Source organism: Oculina patagonica, chromosome 6, assembly GCF_052425735.1.
Source record: "Oculina patagonica isolate OP01 chromosome 6, crgOcupat, whole genome shotgun sequence".
In the NCBI taxonomy this organism is placed as follows: Eukaryota; Metazoa; Cnidaria; class Anthozoa; order Scleractinia; family Oculinidae; genus Oculina; species Oculina patagonica.
In genome coordinates this window covers 16,901,405-16,926,011 of record NC_135763.1, presented here as the reverse complement: position 1 = coordinate 16,926,011, position 24,607 = coordinate 16,901,405, and the positions used below count along the sequence as shown (strand labels likewise).

The 24,607-nt window shown below is 37.4% G+C and overlaps 1 protein-coding gene and 1 long non-coding RNA gene across 2 annotated transcripts; one reads left to right on the top strand and one right to left on the bottom strand.

Annotated features, from left to right (window-relative positions):
• Window positions 1–162: 162 nt before the first annotated feature.
• Window positions 163–22,914, bottom strand: LOC144655912 (exodeoxyribonuclease-like). Its single transcript, XM_078516098.1, has 11 exons — window positions 22,818–22,914; window positions 14,703–14,863; window positions 13,365–13,419; window positions 13,164–13,256; window positions 12,521–12,588; window positions 12,240–12,283; window positions 9,689–9,760; window positions 7,866–7,896; window positions 2,751–2,863; window positions 1,902–2,082; window positions 163–718 (listed from the first exon to the last, which is right to left on the bottom strand). The coding sequence occupies exons 1-11, from the start codon at window positions 22,845–22,847 to the stop codon at window positions 601–603; spliced, it is 966 nt and encodes a 321-aa protein (XP_078372224.1). The 5' UTR covers window positions 22,848–22,914; the 3' UTR covers window positions 163–600.
• On the top strand, window positions 16,118–19,862 carry LOC144656188 (uncharacterized). The gene is made up of 3 exons (XR_013571281.1): window positions 16,118–16,558; window positions 16,864–16,989; window positions 18,241–19,862. It is a non-coding gene; the product is annotated as an uncharacterized LOC144656188 (long non-coding RNA).
• Window positions 22,915–24,607: the final 1,693 nt, after the last annotated feature.

Here is a 24,607-nt window from a genome sequence, read left to right as displayed (position 1 = left end):
CGTGCAGTGGCTTTTATGCGAATGAAAATAGTCTGCACATCTACATCTCAGTTGTGCAGTTTCTAAAACTATCAAACCTGTATGAATCGTGTAATTACCCCGTCATCTGCGTAATTCAACTTTTAGCCTGACTGGCCCATGCCTAAAACAAGCAGTTTCATCCACGGTAAAGTCAAACTTTATTATTTATCTTTACAACTTTCGGTCAAGCTATTTTACTTAGTTTTAGTCAAAGGTAAAAGTACTTGGTTATTGCTAAAATCTATGACCAGAAAAAATGTTGTTAAAATTGTTGTTTAGATTTTCTCTGGGTTAATTCACATTGCTGGAAATATTTAAATATATAATAAATTGCAGCAACCATGTTTTGAAAATTACCGGTATAAAAGAACGGTGACCGTAATTTTGCGGACCTGGTGACTTCTAATGATCAACCGAAAGAAGAGACAATTTATCTTTGGATTATAATATCAAACAGCCAAAAGTTCAAGAATAACAGTCCAGTTTCTGGATCTTTTCTGTGCCAAACCGATTAGTAAACAAGGAGATTCGCCTATTCCAATAGAGAGCATGGCTAGTTGCAGGGTTGTTTCATGCTAACTATAGAGCCAGCAGTAACACAACCGGGCAGTGGTCGCTCCCTTGAACACGCTGACGTATCAGGCTATCGCACAACTTAGGTACCAGTCTCTCGGACACCACAAAGTAGTCAAGGCGCCTACAACGAACAAAAAACCACAAATATCATAACTAATCACATGGACGAGTCTTCTTGCTGGAAATAAAACTACACGAAAAATCCGGCAATATACGAAGTCATCAGCGACTTCGTGGTACGTATGAACCGGTGAATTTTTTGGCATTGTAATAAAAAGCACACTGACTTTCAGATGTGGGGTCTTATTCTGGACAATGCAACAACGATAAGAGAACTGGATAGCCGTTGCATATTCGATCTTATTAAAAACTAGCAATGGTATATTGCAATTTCTGAGTTTTGATTGGTTAACAGGCAATGGTATATGAGGTCATATACCGCTGAGCACAAACATGGTAGCCGATACGCGTCAACGAAAACAGCCGAGGAGTTCAAATAGTGCAATTCTTTGGGTGTTTTAATAAAACAATTATTCCACTCGCGCTTGTTAGATATGAGATCGTTATAGCCAACTTGGCGCTACGCGCCTCGTTGGTTATCTACCATCTCATATCCAACGCGCGCTCGTGGAATAATTGTTAAGTATACAAAGAGTTGAAAGGGATGGGTCAATCAGTACCCGGGGAGTGTTGGGGGAGAGGGGGACGGGGCTTTTCCAACAGGGCTTTTTGAAAAGCCGCGGCAAGGAAAAAATGCGACCCACCCCGTCCGCTTGGCTTAGAACGGATTGACTCGGATTGAGAAATTGATTGAGGGTTAAAACTCCATGACCTTTCCTCGTTATGCAAAATCCTTGTTTTGCCACACTGTCCCACTTAGTTGTACAGTCATGAAATTGCAAAAATACAAAACTTAAGGAGATCGTAGTCAGCATAACTGCCCAGAATGCGTAGGCCCCTGGCGCCCATAACATGTTACAGTGTAATGGTGTGATCTGTCAGCCATTAGTCAAGTTACCGGGGTATTACCTTGCTTGCAGACACACAAAGTTCTCCATCAGTTCCTTATTACATGCATGCCATGAGGTTTTACCGAGGATAAAGACATTTTTTTGGTATACCGCAGAAAAAAGGTTGTGTCAAGAATGGAAAAATATAGAATATGTCGGGTAGACCACAATAGAGAATAACAATTCTAGTACATGTCGATCTTCAATTGGCAAAAGCTGCGTCTAAATAAGTCAATGTGTACATTCATAAAACGTTTTTTGCAATATTCTAAATAAGACTAGATTTGAACATACCAGCCAACGTTTTTACCACGAGCGTTTCTCATGTAAGACCAAAACGAATACTGCTTCTCCTTCTTGGGATAAAAATGACGAAATGAGTCTATAAAGCCTTCTGCAAGCAGCTCTGTGAAACCTTGTCGCTCTTCTTTAGTGAAGCCGGCAGTTTTTGTGTTTGTCTTAGGGTTCGCTAGATCTGAAAAAAAAATACAAACAAGATTACTTTCTTGTTATTGCTCGATACGACTGTTCCGTGATTGAATGCCACCGTCTACTGGGTGAAATAATAGAGTGAACGATGGGCCCACCCTTGTGGTCAATGTTTTGATTTTTCGACAAGGAACTGCGTGTACACTTTTCCTTCGTAATAGCTTTGTAATTTAGGTTCACCTTCCCAAATATGAACTTAAAGCATTCACAGTTTTGCGCAGCCACTTTTCTTTTGAGCGCCATGTCTGATTGAAAGGCGTTGCTTCAGTTGGAAACGCTAATATTTTCCTAAGCATTATTTGGCAACTACGTATGACTATACGTCAATACAAAAAAAGGAAAATTGGCTGGCTATATCGAAGCGACTCTGAATGAGACAACGTTTAAGTCTTTTTGTTCGCTATTAGCATCCCTTGGCAATGCCGTTTAGAAATATTATTCCAATTTCCTGTGAGAAATTAAGCTAGCTATATTCAGCTCGTTTGAAAACATTTTATTCCACTGACGCCACCAGCGACAAACTCATTTCCCACCTACCATGCACTTTGTTTTGTTACTAATTTTCTGGGTAATGAGACAGTTTTACATCTCTGACAGTCACGTTACATATAGTCAGGGGCCCATTAATGGGCTCCTGACTCCTGGCACTCGTACCTATTTCTTTGTGAGCTACATTAAGGTCGCCGCACAGAATAACAGGTTTCTTTTTGTCAAGGGATTTCAGATATTCTCTGAAGTCTTTATCCCATCCCTGTCGATAGCCAAGCCTTAGAGAAATAGCAAAAATTAATAAAACATTGAAACAATTCATACACAACTTCGATTAGAAAATCTCCAATACTACGATTTCCAGTTGAGTGAGACGCGAACAAAGTTTGGTGACGAAGTTTCAACATAACAACGGCATTGCTCGACAATCTCGATGCTTAAATAAATACAAACGCTACAAATATCGTCAGCAACACTTTATTACGCTTTCAAATAAAAAATATGTACACTGAGACAACGATAAAAGAAACAAATAAAAGTGACTCAACTGGAAATCGTAGTAACTAGTAACAGACGTCTATCTCTTTCTGGAGTGCTTTTATTTTTATCATGTTTGGAGTACAATTTTCACGCTTTTTAGTTCTCAAATGCACACTTATGCCTTATTAATCGCAATACGCTGACACCTGTTAGTCGGATAATTTTATAAATGTTTCCGAATCCTGTTTTATATCTAAGGATGTGATGTTATAATACTGCACATAACACATAAAACAAACCTGGCAGATTGTTCACAGCCGCAACGCAAAGAAACGCGAAAGAAACAGCGAGTGAAGTGAGCGCGTGTGTAAAGCGCAACGGTGTGGGGTGGTGGTCGAGCCCTCGCGGCCCTCGTTTTGCGCTGGTGTCCAGTTCTCTTGCGAGTTTTTCCTCGTGTTCAGCGATTGAAGAAAAAGTCATTTTTTGCGCAATAGCTGCAATCCTGGACAAAACTATCTGAGACAAACGTTATGCCATTTCGGGTTTCCACAGTGGAAACCCGAAATGGCATAACTCACTAAAAACGCCTCGGATCGGCCTGAGAATCGAGATAACAACAGACATAACGACAAGACATTGAGGTAAGTTGATTGTATTTTCAAAATGTTATTATATTTAGCTATAAATTCGAAAGCGTTTTTTTTTTTCATACAAACCTTTATAGAAACGAACCGTTGTAACACAACACCTCCATATGCTACCAGGCGAGAGATACGTATTATGTTAATTATTTTAACTCCTCCCATCGTGAGCTTGGGCCGCCAGTGCCCCGATAAAAAAAACGTATACCAAATATAAAAATTAGCAAAACTATGGAAGCTTATATTCGTTTTTGTGATTACAGCTGCTGGATACCGTAATTATTCATGCACCCCCCATTCATCTATATCTTCAATTAATTTCTCGAGTAGAGAACAAAAAACGTTCTACATTCACTTGAGCGCACTTACGTACCATTCTGCACAGATCAAACTTAAAGGAGAAGTTTACTCCAGAATGGCCATCTATTTTCTTTACGCCAATAAAAAGTTTACACAAAGATATGCTATTCACCAAAATTTCAGCCTCCAACGTTCGCTATATCCCTACGAAATCTTTCCCAAAACTCGACAACTGAACGCCGCCATCTTGTAGCTGGTAATGTATGCGTGACGTCAAAGAGCTCTGCCTAAAGTTTGGCGGGAAAATTTTAATAGTCCAAACTCCTTGTTTTCTGTATTTCTTGAAGCTCTGTTTGAGCAAAATGGAGCTGCACAAACAGGCATTTTGAGAAACAAAAGCCACTACGAAGAAACAAGGAGTTTCGAGTATTTAAATTTTCCCGCCAAACTTCAAGCTGAGCTCTTTGACGTCACGCATACTTTACCAGCTCCAAGATGGCGGCGTTCAGTTGTCGAGTTTTGGGAAAGTTTTCGTACGGTTATAGCGCACGTTGGAGGCTGAAATTTTGGTAAATAGCATATCTTTGTGTAAACTTTTTATTGGCGTAAAGAAAATAGATGGCCATTCTGGTGTGAACTTCTCCTTTAACTCAAACTGCCCGCCAATTTAATAACACAAAGGTAAGAACTTTCTTAAACCAATTTCCATTTTAGTTACAGTCTAGGCACCTGGGCATTATTTGAAACGATAGCCAAGTTATCGGGTTTCGTTTGGTGTCCTATTCATCTCTATTTCGGCCTGAAGGAGATTTTCAAAATTTTCTTATCTTATTTAATTGTTCGCGAAATCTGGATTTTAAAATATGTTGGAATCATTATTATTGCTCCGCTTTGCGCCAAAATGCGCGGAAGGTCGCATCACACAATTGAGTGGAAAATTTAACTACAGCACAAGTGTAGAAAGATTTCCTTTATCTGGCTATTGAATTTCTTTCAAAACACTTCACTTGAAAGAAACACAAGATCAAAGCAACAAGAGGCAGCGTGACCGATTGCCACCCTGCCACTAGCTGGTTTTCTTCTCGGTCGCCTAGGTTTTTTCCTTTATCTGGCTATTGAATTTCTTTCACATAACCTCACTTGGAAGAAAAACAAGAACGATGCAACAAAAAGCAGCGATCGTACTGGTCGATTTGTTTAGTGCGCTGGCTTTGCCATCTTGAGGTTTCGAGTTCAAGCATTCCACGGTGTTAGTATAGCTGGTTGTCTTCTCGGTCGCCTGGGTTTACCGATTCGTCAATCACGCTTTTGAAACAGCCAACTGGTCTGCCTCCTCCCAGTTTGGATTTTTACCCATGTTATGATCATTTGAACATTTGTTTCCTCTGTTTGAGTGGCATGCCTGTAAACTAGCTATTTCGAAGCTAAGTGCATGACCATTATAAAAATAATCTTCATTTTCTTTATTAATCTACCCCTAACCGCCCAAAGTAGACAGCCACAAAAGTGTTTACATTTTTCGTATTCTGTGAGTATACTATTCTCGGCTTGTTTTTAACAAACACGAATGGCGTTACTTGTAATTCAAAAATGCAGGAAACGCAAGTCTCGCTTTCGGCAAACGGAGATAAGTTAACGGAGGCCGAGCAGCTTATGTGCAATGAAATTTATGTAAAGCTGAATATACAAAGTCTGCAAATACTGATTGAGTGATCATCCGAAAGCAAACACTAATTTTTACATTCATTTGAGAACTTTTTGGGGCAACGCAATAAAACCTTGATTTCATGTGGCATGACTTTTTTTTTTTGATGGAAGGAAACAAGAGCTAAAAATCCCAATAAAAAAATCTTGAAACTTGACACTTACACATGTAAAATCACATGTAAAATTATATTGAAGAAAAACATCTAGAGCCCGGAGGCTGAATTGCTTATTTCAAAAAGAGTTAAATATTTACAATTAAGTGTTTACAATAAAATAATTACAAATAATATCAATGAATATGTTTTATTCCTTTAAGAACGTTTACCAAAAGATATCTCAATGTTGTATTCTACTCTACTGAAAAATGCAAAGTTCTAAACAAGTTTGAATCATGCAAGGAAAGAAAATATGGTGAAAAATGTTAAAACGAGTTATAAAACTACTTTGAACAAATTAGCAAATATGTTTTATTACACGCATTTGTGATTACAGCTGCTTGGTAGCGACAGAAAAGTTTCTGATCAATGTGATTATTCACGAACCTCCCATCCATCTATTTATCTCTTCAATTAATTTCTTGTTTAAAGAATTAATGCATGAAGTTTTCAGTTACTAGATAACTTGAGAGCACTTGCATACCATTCTGCACGAAACTAAAGTGCAATTTAGCTCAAACTGTCCGCCAGTTAAATACAGCAAAGGTAAGAATTTTCTTAAACAGTTATTATGATATTTACAGTCAAGGCACATGTACATTGCTTGGAACAACAGCTACCTTATCAGGTTCATAGATATCTACAAAAAGCTCCAATTTGAATGAATTCGATCGTGTTAAATAGAATTTAGATTTTTGGAAAACGGCCGACCCTTTTATCCTTCAATGCACTGTGAATTGGATGGCCTGGAAACATATGTAAATAGAGCTCACGTGCGCTTACTTACTTGCCAAGAACGTTTTATCAACGACCGTGGCGCTGTTTGCACGGGTCTCGAGCGAAAGATGAAAAATAGAAAAATACTGTTTGCAAACACGTTTGTACCGAAAAACCGGTTGTTTCGGTGAAAAATCAAATGGAACGGTCCTTCCCACCAGTCTACTTTCGGAAAAAATGTTATACCTTCAAAGGTAATTCTCTTTTCCCGTTTCTCACGGAATGACAGGAAATTTCTATTCCATTTGCTACAACCAGGCTGTGTGTTCACACAGCAAGGTCGCCAAAACGTTTACCCGTTGAATCGATTCGTAAAATTGCTGTCGAGCAAAGATCAGTAGAGTGCGTTTCTCCTCAAGCAGCGGGAGCTTTTACCTCGAACTCTCTCCAAGGCTTCATAAAGACGCCTTAAGTAGTTCTTGAGTTTGATTTTTTTTTTCGTAATGGCGGCCGGTCAAGTGAAATTTGGACCTGAATCATCCTTTTGACTGAAGATCGGCAACTAAGATTAACAACCACATGTGTACATTTCTGTCAAACACGTATTAATCTTGGTTTTTACTGTAGAATCTGCCAAGGCAAGATGGTATTATTTTAATCGTGGGTTTTACCAGTATTAACCGAAAATTGAATGGCTATTAACTGAAACTGAGGCATTTCACGATAAATTACTACTAAGTAACGCAAATTACGGTCAATAAGGCAACGTGTACATTTTGGAATCAACAGGCGTGAAAATTTTGGCCCCCAAAATAATTAAAAAAAAAAAACACTCCAAAAATGTTTAAAAGAACACGCACACTTAAGTAAAGACAGACGCCTGTTTAGAGGAAACAGCAGAACAGTCACTGCCTTTGGTCTTCTTGTAGATTAAAGTTAACTGTTAAGTTAGCAATCAAACCCAAACACAAAACAAACACTTTCATTCTTAAAAGTGACGGTAACTTAGTACTACACAGGAGTGTTGGCATGCAAGGCGTACAAAGAGTCCTTTCCACAATTGCACTTATTATAAGCATTGCATGCCAAGGTTAATTTGTCCGATAAACCACAAAATGTATAGCAATTAGTGAGGAGAAGTGATAAATTGAGTTGGGAACTGACTTCACTTAGTGATCAGATTTAGTACGCTAGGTTTACAATTTCAAGGAGATTCCTAAGAGTTGTAATATTCTTATTCAATATCACTGCTGGCAAATGATATTACAGAGTAAGGTTACCTAGGAAGTCCACGTCCTGAATTAGGAACATCTAAAAAGAAACAGTGTACACAGTTAGTTGTAAAAAGGTGGTCTGTGTGTGGTTTAGAGAAAAATTAATGTTGTAAACAAATATGTGAAAATAGACCATTTTACAGTTGTCTGCTTAGTGACCTGGCCTCTGAATGGAAGTGAGGCTGGAGGTGACCTTGTTTTGATACAAACCTCACTGCTTTTGTTTTGTAAATCATGTTGTTTTGATGCTAATTAGTTTGCATTTACATAATAAAGCAGAGAGGTTTGTATCAATGCAAGGTCACCCTCAGCCTCACTACCATTCAAAGGCCAGGTCACTTGGCAGGCAACTGTAAAATGGACTATTAGCAACATGTACATGTTGCAGGCCTACGTTTACATATGTAAATTTAGATAACAGCATGTACATTTTGGTATTTGATACACTGTAGTTTAAGAACAACCAAGAACTGTTTGCAAGTCATTCTCCACCACTCCACTACTGCCAACTTGCTATGTTGAAATACAACTGAACATATCATTCAGCAATTTTTCAGTTGCTCCTCCTCCTATTGATAAGTTATTGGGAAATTTTGGTTGAAAATTCACTGGAAAGTTAAATTCAGAGACTTGTAATCAAATAAGGTTCATCAATGTAAAACAGCCTTTTGAAAATGAATGGAGTGTTTTTATGTAACTATGCTTTATTCTTCTGAACTAATTATTATTTAATAATTATTCAAAAAGGTCACTATTCCTACATGTAGTGTCTTAAAGTGCTACTGTGATCAAATTTTCACCTCTTGATATTTTAGTCGTTTTATGGAGTTTTTAACGAAAGATTCAAAATGGCGTTTTCCGTTTTCAAATATCTGTTTTAGTTCCAGAGATATTCAAGCTTAAAAAAATCGCAAAATATGCAAATTAGAGGACCGATGACATCATCTACTCAACCCAATTTTATGTTAAGTACAAAAATTGAATTATCTCAGTCATTTTTTTGCAGAGACCAATAAAAATTGGCAGTCTTATAGTTCTACAGAAAACACACTTTCAGTTGGCATAAAATTACGTTACCATGGCAACCCACTCTTTTCCAGTCCCCTGCGATTTATTTTTAATATTTAATTTTTTTTAGTTCGGAAAAATGTAACCCAGCCAAGACGACTACCAAATTCATTCATATGCTTGCCAAATCATCCATGTAAAGCATCATTCGCTTTTTTCACGATCCCATAATACATCTTGTTTTATTTAAATAACCCCCCAAAATTTTTGCATAAGCATTGTTTTCAATTTCTCTGGGGACGATTGCACGTCACTGTAAATCCCAAGAGAAATTGAAAACAATGCTTATGCAAAAATTTTGGGGGGTAAACGAGATGTATTATGGGAACGGTGAAAACAGCGAATTGGCAAATATCAAAAAGGAATGCTAGAATCTGCCAGAAAAGCTTTTAGCATCCAGGGGATCTGGAACCTAGTATGTCACCATGGTAACCAAATTGTTAATTTCAAATTGTGAAACACAACTACCAGAAGGCTACTGCAAAAAATCAGAGACTTGTGATAAAAATTGGCTGAGATATCACTTTCTTCATATTGGATGAAAATTTGGTTGAGTCTATGACGTCATCATTTTGCTAATTTGCATATTCTAAAAACTTGAATATCTCTGGAAAGAAAAGAGATATTTGAAAAAAATAAAAAGCACTTTTCTTCTCATAAAGAGTACTTGTTAATATGTTAAAACGGCCACAAAAGGAAAGATACGAATTTCATCACAGTAGCACTTTAATCGCAAAATGGACTGAACCCTTGGTACTTACAAGCTGTCACTAAATAAAAGTCATCAAATTCAGCTGTTATCACTCGTCCTTCGTTGTCGTGCTCTGAAATACCTGCAGAGACATACATTGTATAATATCAAGGAAAACATCTGATTTTGTAGGCTTAGTGACCTCATACCTTCAGCCTTTACTACAATTACCAACCCTGAAGGGATGCAAGCACTAAAGCAAAGCACTCACATGCATAATCCTGCCAGCTTTACATTGGCAGCTAGGTTAAGGAACAATCCTACAGTTGTAGAGTCACCCTTCAGGGCTCAAAATAACGGCCGGTCAAAGGACAATGTCCGGCCAAAATGACGATTTGTCCGGACAAAATTTTGGTTCGGCGGTCATTTTGACCGGTCACGTACACGGCTTTCAAATAAATAACACACACAAATTAATTCGCAGTATTTCTTGAAAAGCAGCTGGCTCTTGCAGTCACAAATTTGTAAAATATAGATGAGACGGTCACGCGGATTTGTTAGCGGTTTGCTCAAAATAAAACAGGAAACCACGTCTGTAAATACGTTAAACAGACAACAATGAACATGGCATCGTAGCGTGTTTTTCACCAGCATAATAATAAAATCATTAAACGCTTTGAATGTTAAATCAGCAATGTTTCTTTAAATTGTGCTTATTAGTTATAACTGAACGTGTCCCCATGTTGACCACCTAAGACGTGGTGCTACTTAATTGTCAAAGAGAGTTCCGGTAAACGTTTGCTCGTACTGTACAAAATATAAAATATGGTCTCCACGTCCGGCGTCTACAGATTGAAACGATAACTATCGATATCTAGCCATGGCATTCAAGTGTTTCTCTCCAGGGGGGGGGGGAAGAAACGAGGTCTGGGACCGAGTAGCGATGCTCTCACAACTTGCAAAGCGATCAATTCACGATGTAGTCAGCGGTTTTTGGACGATGATGCAACAGGCAATCTTTTCCCGCGAAATGGAAGCTGCTATGTCGTGGAATCACTTATTATACAGGGGTTCAATTCTCTTAACTAAAAATCTAAAAGCAGCGTGTTTAAATCCGAAAATTTCGTCATCGTCGTGTAGTTTTAAGAACGCAGAATTTTGTGATGCCGTGCTACTTTTCAGTGCTGAAATGCAAATGTTTGACATGTTTGTACCACGATTTTCAACTGGCCCACATGGGGATTGTAAATGAAGTAAAACAAAGAAAGACCAAGTCAACAAACAACCTCAAACAATAGAGCAAGAACAATAGCTCCGACCAGCGCGGGAATATTCGATCGCCACGTCTTCATTACCATTCCCGTGATGGTTTTATTTCATAACAAACACCACATATTGACACCAAGAACCTTTTCGGAGAAATTTTCGCTGCTTTAAAGTCAAAACTTAGAAAGTCTTTTTTATTACTACAAATATAAAAAAAAATCGAACTCTCTCACTGGTCCCATGTTTTTGTTTTGGCAAGTTCACAAAGAAAGGAGCTGCTCATGCGCCTTAGAGACATCCGCTGACTACCGCCCCGATGATTGCTTTGCAAGTTGTGAGAGCATCGCTCAGATTTCATATAAGAGAATGTATGGGAAGTTGCTTCCCCCCCCCCTGGTTTCTCTCTATCGAAGTCTTCTTGTGTAAGGCTACTTCCGTGGATGTCTATGATTAAAAGTTCTTTGCCGTAAGTATATTTCAGTACCTCAATCAGGCACCGCATAGTATAAGAACGGGCTTCTCTGTTTCGATCTGTTGTAGGCGACGTTGAAAACTTGGAGAGATCCAAAAAAAGCAACAAAAGACATGTTAAACTTCCGGCACACCCTTACTGAAAGGCCTGGTTGGCTAAGCGTTGTGGACGAATGTGAAATCTTTTTCACGGCGGTTAGTTTGTTAATCCCCTAGCTTGATATTGGTATCGCATGATACAGGAAAGATATCTAAAAGTCCAGGACGTAATTTATCCTTTTTACTGACCACAGTTGACATGAAGCCGTTGGCGTTTCCTTTCTTCCTACATGCCGAGCAAAGGCACAGTCATCTCACTTGTAGCATGGGCATATGTCCTATTACTCTTTTATTACTATTTAGTGTTCGGTAGTAAAGACCAGTTAAGTGCTTACAACCAAGATCGCCTCCACCCGTAAGTCGTTAACTAATGTAAAACTATGCAGAGTAATATAACATTACGGCTACTGAGCATTTTGTTTTATGTAGAGTAGAACGCAGAAGAAATGGAAATTCAAAAAGCGAACATAATAAAATGACACATTTAGCGATCAAAACATTTCAGTTTAAGCCTTGTACTCTTTAACAACGAGTGTTTTAGCTTATGAGGCGAAATTTTTGGCAGAATAGGCTATTGCTTCAAAGTAAATACTCAATATTTTGACCGGTCAAAAACGAGACATGACCGTGCAAAATTGATTTGGCCGGTCAACATGACCGGTCAGTATCCAAAAATTATTTTGAGCCCTGCCCTTGCTAGTAAATTAATACAGGTAGCCACCTATAAAACAAGTTAGAGTCAGTAAGCAGAGGTTTGACATTTAATATGTCATTATTTTTCTTACCTATGCCATATGATACTTTTTTAGGCTTTGTCTTGCTACAAAGTCTGAAATGAAAGAAATAATTTATTCAAATTTAGATGTAACTTCAAGACAGTCTCAAATGTTAAAACTTAAAATGTACATTTTTTGCATACAAATGTAATATTGAAGTATCCTGCAAGCCCTAACTAAATTCTGCATACCACTGCAAATGTACCTTGTCACAGTTACAGTGCAGTTGAATTACAAGGGTACAGGTGCATTACAACAGTCTGTGATGAACATAACAAATGAAAACTCACCCAACACCACTGTAGCCTTTTGTCTCTGCATGTGCCCAGTAAGTGTGATATCCAGGAAATTTTACTTCCTTAAAATATATACATGTTCACAAGCTAGTGTAAGATGTCATGCTTCCTACAGGTACAGTACATGCAACACTGCTACGGGTTCTTTCCCTTTTTCTCAAACAATAATATTTCCAGTACTTTTTAAGGACTCAGATTGATTTTTCCAGGACTCCAAAATTCACATTAACCATTTCACTCCAAAAATCTCAATATCTTTTTGCTGTAATGTCTTTGCATTTCTTATAATGTCAGTTCTGATAATTCAGGTATTGCATGAGTTTAGCAGATTTCCATATCTTTTCAGGACCTAGTGGTCTTTTTCCAGGACTTTTCAAGTCCTGGAATTTGCCACAATAAAATTCCAGGACTTTCCCTGGAGGTTTTCCAGGACCTGTACGAACTCTGTGCTACCTAAGCTGTTCGGAGTGGAAAACTTATGTACATGTACATTTAAAACTGTTAAGGGTGAACAGCGACATTTTTAACTGTTTGAATGACAGTCATTTGGGTTAGTCCAATATAATCTGAGTGTTTATAATCTGAATTATTTTTTAAAGAAAATATAAAGTAATCAGAATTGAAGGGTTATAAAGACCTTGGGGAGAGTATCTTCTTGGCATTTTGTTTCTTGTATGCAGAATACATCTGGATCTTCTCTTTTTACATATGCCAAGGAGGAGCCACTTTTCTGAAAGACACAGTTCAAGCAAAAACCATGTAGAATTTTACTCAGACACATTTTTTTTGCAGTAGTTTTTCTACTGGGTCAACTTAAAGAAGCACATTCCTTACTTACCATCCAAGCCCTAATTCCATTCACATTCCAGCTAGAAATTTTCATGTTCCACTTTCTGAGAAAAAAAAGTGCAGGACTCAAATTAAGATTGAAAGAAAATACAACAGTACTACCTTTTTACATGAAATGTTCGTGACACGTTAATTTCGCGATTTTGAGGTGCACATATTTCACAACACTTAAATTTCGCGATTTTGCGAAAATTTTGTATTTTGAATCACTTTAATTTCGCGTTTTTGAGTGAGACACAATTAATATTTTCTTGGCAATATATTTTGACATGCCTTTGAATTATATAAAAATACTTCATAGAAGGAACAATAACGTCAAAATAAACAAAAACGCAGGGGGGGACTTAATCTCGGCAATAGCAACAACAGAGCAGTTCTCACAATTAAAGTCTACAAGTGAGTCAATTGACAACAACATCCATTTACATTGATTACTGACATATGCGAGTCACTTAATATTCACGTCATGTTATGTTCGCGACACTTATTGTTTGCGCCACTTTAATTTCGCAATTTTTTTTGAAATCGTAAAATTCGCAAAATCAAAGTGGCACGAAAATTTCATGTAATAAGTATTATGTTTTTAAGAATCCATTTTATTTCATGTATACAATTACTGGTATGTAGTAACGACTAGGATTTACAAGAATGGCAGTTAACAATATTGGTTTGGTAATGGAACCTTTAGACTGTTTACTGCACATTTCAATAACGCAAAACTCTGCTCAATCAACAGTTTTATGTTTTCACCACCCACAAACATCTAACCAAATCTCTCAGGAAACAGTCACTTCAACTGTTCAAAACGTCACATCTGTTGGTTGTGATTGGCAGATTTCAATCCATTTTTGCTTGTATCTATTTTTAAGGCATTTTGAAACTTGGGAAGGTTTATTGTTTTCACCCTAAGATATGGCACAAACAAACACAACACAACACACATGACTGCTTTTAAATCACGTTTAAATTAATATCGGGGATGTATTATATTTAGTTTTAAATTCTTAAGCGCATGACTGTTGTAAGAGATGAGTAGCTTGCTCGCTATCTTTGACTGCATACAACACTCAAGAATCATTCAAGCAAAAAGCTCATTATTTTTATTGACTCAAACTCGAAATTCTAAACTCAAGACTTGAAACTCAAAATATTCAAGTTTCCAGAATCAAGTTTCGAGTCTTGAGGATCAAGGCTTTTAAAAGGGACTGTCTACTTACTTTTGAGCAGTACTGCAATGACTTTTTGGCAGGGAAAAACACAACTGTTACTTTGGATTTTCATCCAGGGTTAGCATGTTAATGAAGGGAGCAGTAATTTATCCACTTACTTATTTGTAGCTGCACATGCAAAGTCTACTTCTTCTTCTTCTTCCTCAGCTTCATTTGAGTCTTCAGATTCACTGCTATCTTTCTTTGCCTTTTTAGACTTTGGCCCTTTGTCATCAGCTTTACTTGTCCCTGCAGGGCGTTTCCCTTTTCCCTTAGCCCCCTGTGAAATAATTATCAGCATCAATTAGCCTAATTGATTAGCCTAATTAGTCTAGTGTTTTCTCGTCTTTCTACCTTCTGTAGTTACCTAATTTAGGTAACTACAGAAGGTAGAAAGACGAGAAAACACTAGACTTGTAACTAATGACTAGACTCTTACACAGAGGATGACTAATACTGTATACTTTAAGGTTATTCCCCAGTATTGTATTGCACATCCCTTGAGTGCATATTTTTTTGCATAATTGCCGCGTGCACATTTAAAAATGGTGGCTTTTTCTGTACGGCACTAGACCTCGCGAGTGAGGTGACCTTTCATTTTTCTCTTTTGTTTTAAATTTAGTAATATGGAATAAGTCTCAGTGTGGAATAAGTAACAACTGTAAGGGTATTAAATTCAGCCAGCAATCGCAACTACATGTATAATAATGGTAATATTATAAGGATTCACTTGGTATAAACAAGGTGCTGTTGCTCCTACAATGAGCAGGGTATCCCCATTTCTTTTTTTTTTTTTTTCAAAATTATAGTTCCTATAAGATAAACAATCAAAAGGCAAAGTCTGACAAAAATCTGAATGCAGGTTTTATTTCTATGGAATGCTCTTAAGGCAGAAGGTTGAGGGCCTAATAAATGAAAAGAACTCTGCTAGGACGAATGAATTTAATCCTAGTTATCAATAGAATTGCACAGCTCTAACTCTGTTTTTCTTTAAACTGGGTGTTAAAACTGTCCTACTTTCTCATTAATATTAATTAACAAGTATTAATTGGAAATTAGGAGAGTGCAATCGGCAGGGAGGGGTGATAAGAGAGGGGGGTTGGAGTGAAAGCTAAAGGTAATGGGGTGTAAGGAGTGGCAAGTATGATATAATGTTTTCCTGTTCTCATGATATTTCAGATCTGTTTGGATGTTCAAACTACAATTAAAATTGCATGCAGAAAATAAACAACATTGCTCAAACTGTTGAAACTAAGGTTACGCTCAATTATCGAATCGTTCATTGTCTATTAATTTTCTTTGACTACGTTGTTATGACACAATTAATTGCTTCATAGCGGAGCTCCTTAGCGGCCCGTAAGGGCCGCAGAGCGGAGCACCATACCCATAAAAAAAAACACATGAAAAAAAAAAAACACATGAAAAAAAATAGGAAACCATGCATCCGAGTTTTCATGGTCATCATGGCTAGCGGCATGACTCGCAGGCGCGTACGGCGGCGTACGTACGGTGTTGCGCACATCCGGGATCTTGAAAGGTCTTGACAACTCGCGCAGTACTGGCGCGAAATAATTTTGCAGTGTGAGGTCTATTGGCAAAGAAATTTTCAAAATTACTACGTATTTTTAAATCCTATTCAGCTAGTCTGAAAGTTAGAACTTGAGACAAACATATTTATTTTGGCTCCTTGTTATGCCGATGACTACAAACGAGAGCAGGGTAAACTTAACTTCGAGGAAACAGGGTTTAAGCGATTTGCGACGGGAAAGAGATCGCGAGAGATCCAGAAAACCCGGACAGAAAGCAGGCGAAAAAGTATAGCAAAGCGCCTGTCGAACCTGGTAGCAAAGTAGCGAAGAAAAGCGACTAAAATAGCAAGAGAGGTGCCGAGAAAACAGGCAAAGAAATAGCGGAGAACAAGGGAACGGAGATAAAACGAGCAGACGAGTGTACCTACTGCGGCCAACTGGTGAAGGTGAGTACAAAACTGCAGTGTTTCCGTCATTTATACGCAAAGCTGTAAGCTTATATTTACGGCACATTTTACTTGCTTTCGCCACTAAGCATTTGCTTGTGACATGAACAATGTTGAAAAATACTATTCGTTAAAATTCAGTTTTACCAGGTTTTACTGATCAAATAGGAGGATTTGATTATGTAAACAAATAATTGTTGGGCCTTCGAGTAACGAATTCACAAAGAATATTACTTCAACACATCTCGAAGAAAATAAAGCTTACGATTTTTAAATGCTTGTGATATGATTATTTTGTTTTACAGTGCTGGAAGAGCAGCTGAGATGAGAATGAAAGTGATGTCAGTTTGCACGAAGCACCTGGAATTTCGTTAACTCCGAGTGAAATAGATCGATTCAGTGTATGCAGTTTATTGATATTCATGATGGAGGTAAAATTACTGTTCATTTAGTCAGAGTAAATAAACTTCAGCTTTATTACTTAGCTCTTTCGTTCCCAAATATATTAAATAATCCACTTGTCATGTAGTTCTGTTCACTATTGAGCGTTCATGTGGATTACATAACAATGTCAACAATTTTGAGATTTTGAGGTCTGTTTTGCTGGTTTCATTCAGAATGTCAACAGTAAATGTTATATTTGTCATAAAAAAATCACAATCTTGTTGTGGAATTTGGAAAATGCACACAACAAAGGTTAATGACTACTGGAAAACTGGAATCTTTGTGAGTAAATTCATGCCATTTTAGACACTGTATGCAGCTGTGCATGCAAACTTATTATTAATTAAATGTGTATCTTTAAAAATCTTAGTATTACTGTTAAGAGAAAAGCTTTTAAGATGTGGCAATGTTTTTCCTATGCATGTACATGTATATATAGGGGTAGAGGGGAGGGGGAGTATTTAAAGGCCAAACCTTTTAATTAAGAGGGGGTGTAAGGGTTTGCAGTGATGCTTTGAGTTTATTAAAATATTTACAGTAGAACCCTGCTAACTCGAACTCTGAAGGGAAACGAAAATGAGTTCGAGTTAGCGGGGTTTTTCGAGTTAGCGGGGTTGATTGAATATTTTATTTGCCAAGTTAATAATTGATAGTTTACTGATTTTTAAGCACTTCAGTATACAGTACTGTGCAAATTGAACTTATCTTGCCAGAAACTCTAAAGCGACCACACATTCTTTTGTTAATAGTGGAAAATGACTGTCAAATACATGATCTGTTCATTGCTATAATCAATGGGCAACCGTTGCGAGTTGCAAGTTCCGGAATTCGAGTTATCAGGGTAAAAAGTTTGACCCAAATTTTGTTAAAGGGAAACAAAATTTAGTTCGAGTTAGCGGGGTTTTCGAGTTATCCGAGTTCGAGTTAACCGAGTAAAAATGACTGAAAAGTGGGGTCAAATCCAAGGGAAATGGAAGTGAGTTCGAGTTAGCAAGGTTGTTCGAGTTATCCGAGTTTGAGTTACCAGGGTTTTTTTCTGTAGTTGACTTCGCAGTTATCAGTAAAAAAAAATAGTCTGTGCTGATACATCTCTGTTAAATATATAAGGTATCCTTTCGCATCCAGTAGTTTTGCTTCACTTTATACAAGCTTGCGTTAAGTGTTTTGTTTTATAAATTATTGATATTCATGCCAATTAATCAATTTTAATTTAATCTGTGGCATTTGACTTTTTTCAGGGTTAACATGAGTTTCAGAGACACAAAAACAGAATGTGGACAAGGACATCAAAAGAAAACAGGAAGGATTAAGATTATCCAGCTTGATGTTTGGGTGTCTTCATGATGCCATTTTCAAGAGACTAGTAAATTACATGTAAATTGAAATCAAGAAAAGCTGCAAATGAGCAAAGTTTATATTTTAAATGTTAACGTATTTACAGTGTACTTCAGAAAACAACTTCTTGATTGACCTGTCTCTTTCACATCTTTTTAGATGTAACAAGGGCATTATGAAGTGATCTTTTTAAGAATATGCAGCCAAAACAGTAACAGCAGAAATGAATGGGAGTTTAAAATTTCTATTTTCAATGTTTTGGCTGGTAAGAAACCACATGTGACCAAGCTAAAATCTCTTTGGCCGGTTAACATGACCTGTAAGTGTCCAAATATTTTGAGCCCTCGACTACACAGGACTTACATGTAGTTGTCTAACTACTGTATATCATAAGATCTTTGGTTGACCTTGGGGGAGGTAGTGGAGTTAAAAAGCAATCTAATAATTTGAATTTGGATTGGTAATGCTGAAACTGGTGGTACTGTAATTCTAAAGTATAGACGTTAAAATCGTGATTGCAAGCAATATGCAATACCAATTTCATTCTTATGTGTTGTATGCTGTGTACAATTTATAAGAACAGCTATAATGTTAAAATTAGTGAAATATTCTAAAGCCAGATAAAATTTGCAGTATCCATTAGGTACCATGAAGCAACCAAATTGTGACTCATTTGCTTACTTTGTGAACTCCATGACGAATGGGTAACATGACTCCACAAAAATGTGTACAATAAAGCATACAAATTTTTAAAAGAGCAGTTAAAGTATTGATGCTATATTTTTTTCTTGCATAGTTTTATACACAAGCAAACATGATTCTATTTTTTCTGCGTAATCAAAGAACAAAACTGAGTTTGAGACTCACAAACAATATTCTATCTTCCCAGAATTTTTGTTTTTTTATTTCTGTAAGTGAAGTGAAACCCCTTAAGAGGAAGGGGACTCAAAAAGACATGTAAAAGTAAAAAAGGTGCTATCATCCTTTTTTTGGGGGCGGGGGGGGGGGGGGTGGGATGGGGTTACAGAATGTTCCTTCTTTGCTTCCAGTTAGTTTCACTCCGGTTTGCTTGTAGTTAGGTTCACCCCTGTTTGCTCGCAGTTAGCTTTATTCATCCGGTGTGCTTGGGATTAGCTTTTACTCTAGTTTGCTTGTGGTTAGCTTTCACTCCGGTTTGCTTGGCATTAGCTTATGGCAATATGCTGTAAACCCTTTGCTACATGTATGACCTCTGCCATTTCCATTCAAAATTAAAATATAGGCAAATAGTGAAAATAAAAACGAATGAATGAAAAAAAGAAAATTAACCATATTCTTAATGTAGATGTATATTATTTCCTTTATACTCTAAATGTTAAGTGATTTGCTAATTTACCACGTGATATGCCTATCTACCCCAACATGCAGCCCTACTACCCCCTCCTTATCTACACGAAGGTTACATAATTACCCGTTTTGCAGCATAATTTCCCATCCAGACTTCTGGATCATAATGCTGTCGGTGGAATTAAAACGTTTTGATTGATTTTGTTTGTTCTCGGCTTATTTGGTGTTGCTGTATACGGTACTCCCATATAAGGGCTATACGGGTATGTGCTGCTCAACAGGGTGTGCCTTTTGCCTCTCTGACTCTGAAACAGGGTATACAAATCACCCTTTTGACTGTGGAACACTATCAAGTTTAGCTATGAAACTCCGCTCCTCTCATTGGTTTTTCTCCAAGCCACAGACAAAGTCAAGTGAGCGCTTTGTGATGTATGCTAGTGTTTTTATATCTATCTTCATATATTTTTCATTGTGGATATTGTCTGGAACAGGGTCGCAAATTGAGCCGTTTTTCTCTGGAACAGGTCCAGAGTCTCAGCGACTCAGTGGCACACCCCTTTAGTAAATTTTAGGGAGTACCTCTTCCCCCCCCCCCCCGGGACACGGTAAAAAAAAAAGCAAGTAACAATATTAATATTTATAAAAAAAAAATAAAACGAATATTATATTCTTAGCCTTAAAATTGTACAATGGCTTGAATTCAGGTTTCAATAAAGTGCAAAATAATTAACTGGGGTGCTCCGCTTTTAGGCTTGCCTAAATCTATATATTAAATTGTTTACAGCCTACGGGTATCAGCTTCATTGAATTGTTTTTGGCGCGTGCTGTCTTTGCAGCTCAATGTCATTGTTGACATCGCTGTGACGCAATTAATTGCTTTTTAATGTCTTCTCACCTGATGTCCAGGCCATCTTTCCAAGTCAGTCCAAATTGGCATCAAACCGCGAAATCGAATGGCATCGAATAGTATGCGTTCTCCTCAGTCAAACGCAATTAATTTAATTAATAAATATTGTTTTATTTTAATTTTTATTTTCTAATGGTTCACCTCACATAGGGCCTTGGGCTCTTTTGCAAGCCACCACAAATGGCTCTTTTTATTTTCAGAGAAGATTGTGAGATTTTGCCATAATTGCTAGAGTAACTTTATGGGTGCATCATGTACCGAGCGGTTACCAAGCCAAGCGCTTTGAAGCTACAACTGTAGAGCAGGAGGGCATTTTGCGGGCGCATGCGTGCAACCGCTGTACAAAGACCGCGTGATCTTGGGAATAAAAATGGCGCGGAAGATTCAAACTTTGTTTTTGAACTGTTTATCGTCACATAATTTAATATAGACGTAAATTTCGATAAGAAAAAGTGTTTTGTGTGTGGCAAGGCTCTTATAAAGCAGATTTTCCTGCCTGCTTCGGGATTGTTGTTGCAAATAATGGGGAAAATATGTGGGACAGGTAGGAAAGCCTTCACCGACAAAAATCAAACAGGCCGTAAAAGGGGAAAACATTTATTCGTGTGCTGGAGTGTGATATATTAGGATCAAAACTTCACATCAAATCAATTGCTGTAATACAGGCAGAGTGCGAGCAATATTATAGCTTGTCGGGAGATTTTTTGCCTAAAGGGACGGCCACCAAGGAAAGGGTTTTCCCTGAGGGGAAAGACATGTTTGGGTGTTCTGCACATAATAATGCACCTCACTGATGACTCTAAAGCAAAGCCAACTTTCCCTCGACTGGCAAACAAGGTTTCCTGGAACAAAAACTGCAGTTCTTTAAATCACATTTAGGCGACACAGAAGTAAAACAGTCGTTATAACAGAACGAACATCAATCTTAAAGAAATAAACGTTGAATGAAAAATTGAAAATAACATTGTTTATAGTTAAAAATTATTTCTTAAGACATTTTATGCAGCAGTTATTAGAACGTTTCTGAAAAATATATATATCGCTTGTTCGTTTCATGCTATTTTTTGACTGGTGATCAAGGCTAGATTTTGATAAAGGAGCCAAAAATGTACTAATTAACATAGTGAAATGTAAACAAATAGTCTACCAGCAAAGAATTACCATAACACTTTGAAATTAAGACCGATCTCAGAAATTCTTTTCTTGTTCAACGGAATAATTGTGGTACATCGAAATGTGAAGTTATTTTGACCAATGCTTAAGTTTAAGGAAATAATCACAAACGATAGTTTCTCTGTTAGAATAAACCAGCGAGAACGTACGTTAAAGAAAGCTAAAAATTACCACAATAGACCATTTTTTAACGCTACCTTCGCAGCATTAGACGATAGTTCAAGTACTTCAGGCTCCATATATCATCGGTAGACGCTGGAGATCAAGGTTAGATTTTGAGATTTTTGCATCGCGAGAACGATGAAATTGCAGTTTTATAAAAAATCTGAACAAAATCATGATCATTTGCTCAAACCCGGGATACTTGATTATAACATCGTATAGTTAAAACTGCTGTTTTATATTTTAGTACTAAGTAGCCGTAGCGCTTTGTCCGTTTAGATCTCCCGGCTATTAAAAACATGGGCAAGGTATTTAGGTTCTCGACATTCGGTCGCCATTTTGTCCACGCGCAATGTTTAATACACATAGCCAAAGTCGATCAGATAAACGGCACGCCGACACCAAAGTATGCTTGTTGTTGTCAGAAGATAAAGCATGGACTCTTAGTATCGTATACAGCAAATAAAACTTGAAACACCTTTTATTTTGAGCTAAAAATTAGGCCATAAATTGTGAAAAATATGTAAACAATCGATAGCAGAACTTCTCTGTCGTGCGCACTAGCCCATATCGACGCATGCGCACGCAAAATGCCCTCCTGCTCAACTGTAGTCCTGAGCGACATTTTCGGCCTCATCAATGATCGCCTTCTAAACAATCTAGATGTTATTCATCAAGAAAAATAAACTAAAATAAAACGAGTACGGACCTAATAACTACATTATTTTCACGCAGATAGCTTTATGCTAAAACACGCAGGTGACAGGCTCTGAACGGGTGCGAGTAAGATCATAAACAAAAGTCTTGTGTACAAGTTTTCTACAGTGATCTTCAGATTTGAAGCTCGATAAACATACACAACAACTGTTAAGACTTATTACTATTGTGCTACCCTTTACACGATCACTATACCTGTGTTTCTTTGCTCTTTTTCGGTGGCATTTTCTTCGATCGCGTCCGACTGATCAACCTCGCCAATGTTTGCCGCCAAACGATACATGCTTCATGTATCGTACAACAATTTGACCCTTGCAAATTTCAACTGTTTGGGGTGGGGTAGAGTTTTAATTTGCCACTCGTTCAGACCCAAAAAATTGATTAGCTCACATGTGCACTGCATACATGTATTCTTCTGCAGAATCAATGCAAAAAGACTCTCAACAAGAGAAAGAGCATGCATTTAACTTGTAAAACCGTCGGGACCTGGCTTTGTCATTTCTCTGTTCATAAAATTAATCAAAATAACTGCATTCGGCAATTGCCCAAAATAATATTTAATTTTAAAATGATCTACAATGTACAGTTCACGGAAGATAGCCAAGGTTTAAAATAAAGCTTGTAAATTTGAAGCTGCAATTTAGGTCACAAGCCTAAGACAAACTGAAACCATTGGATATAGCAAACTGGTGAACATTTATCAACCGTAAAGAAAATCAAAACGGCTTAACTTTCACAGCTAGTCTTGCAGTGTGTACATGAATCATCAGCGATAAATCGAAAAAGGCGAAGACTGTTTGACAAAGTGTTCACGCAAACTGCTCGTAAGTTGCCCCGATATTTAAAAGCTGCACCGTACGTTCCTTGCCAAATTGTGCCTTTTGTAAACGAATACCGATTTTAAACTTTATGCTTGATTTTACTTGAAAAGAGTTATTCTCTTGGTTACAGGGGGTGTAGGTTTTCGGAAGACTTCTGAAGATTTTCCATTCTTGTCCCCAGAGGCCGCAATCCTTCTGGTCAAAGAAACTGCGTCGGTAGTATTCGTTTGATACTGCTGTTACTCAGATCAAAAGCTGGCTACTGGTTTCACAAAAAAGGTTGCTTCACAGGTAACCAAAGCGTACTATGAGAGTTTGTATGGATGTACTATAAGAGCTTGTATGGATTTGAAATAAAGTCGAGAAAAATATCTCTTTTTACCGGTGAAAAGTTATAATGAAACTTTAAACCTTACCTGGTGTCACGTTTTTGTATTTCTAGTGCTTTAGAAAGTCATACGCGCGATTTTCGTCTTAACCGTCTGTTGCGTACGGTTAAGACGAAAATCGCGCGTATGACTTTCTAAAGCACTAGAAATACAAAAACGTGACACCAGGTAAGGTTTAAAGTTTCATTATAACTTTTCACCGGTAAAAAGGGATAATTTTCTCGACTTTATTTCAAATCCATACAAGCCTTCTTAGTACATCCATACAAACTCTCATAGTACGCTTTGGTTACCTGTGGTTGCTTAACGTTCCATGTGTCTGAAAGTTGCCAAGCATAATTAATATTAATTACTGAAAAGTCTTAACAAACGCAGTATCACCCACCTCTCTCTTCGCATCTGCAACAAATTAGTAATACAGAAATTGGTTTGTTATGGCTATCCCACGTGATTTAGTTTCTATTTTTTTAAATTATATTTTCGTATCGGAGAACAGTGAAACAATGAGAGTTTTCACTGCATCTAGAGCAAAGCAAACTTTTTAATTGTCAATGTGCGGATCACGGAACAAAGAAATCCCATGATAACATTCATTATTTAAAAACAGAGGAACAGGGGTTGATCTGTTTACTATGCTCCGCGCCATACATACAAAAAAATAAAAATAAAAAAGATAGGACAATAAGACTATTTTCGCCGGAAAATAGCTTCAAAATTGATTCACTATATATAGTGCAGGCAAGCCGCAATGATATCAAAAAGCCAATTGTAAGTT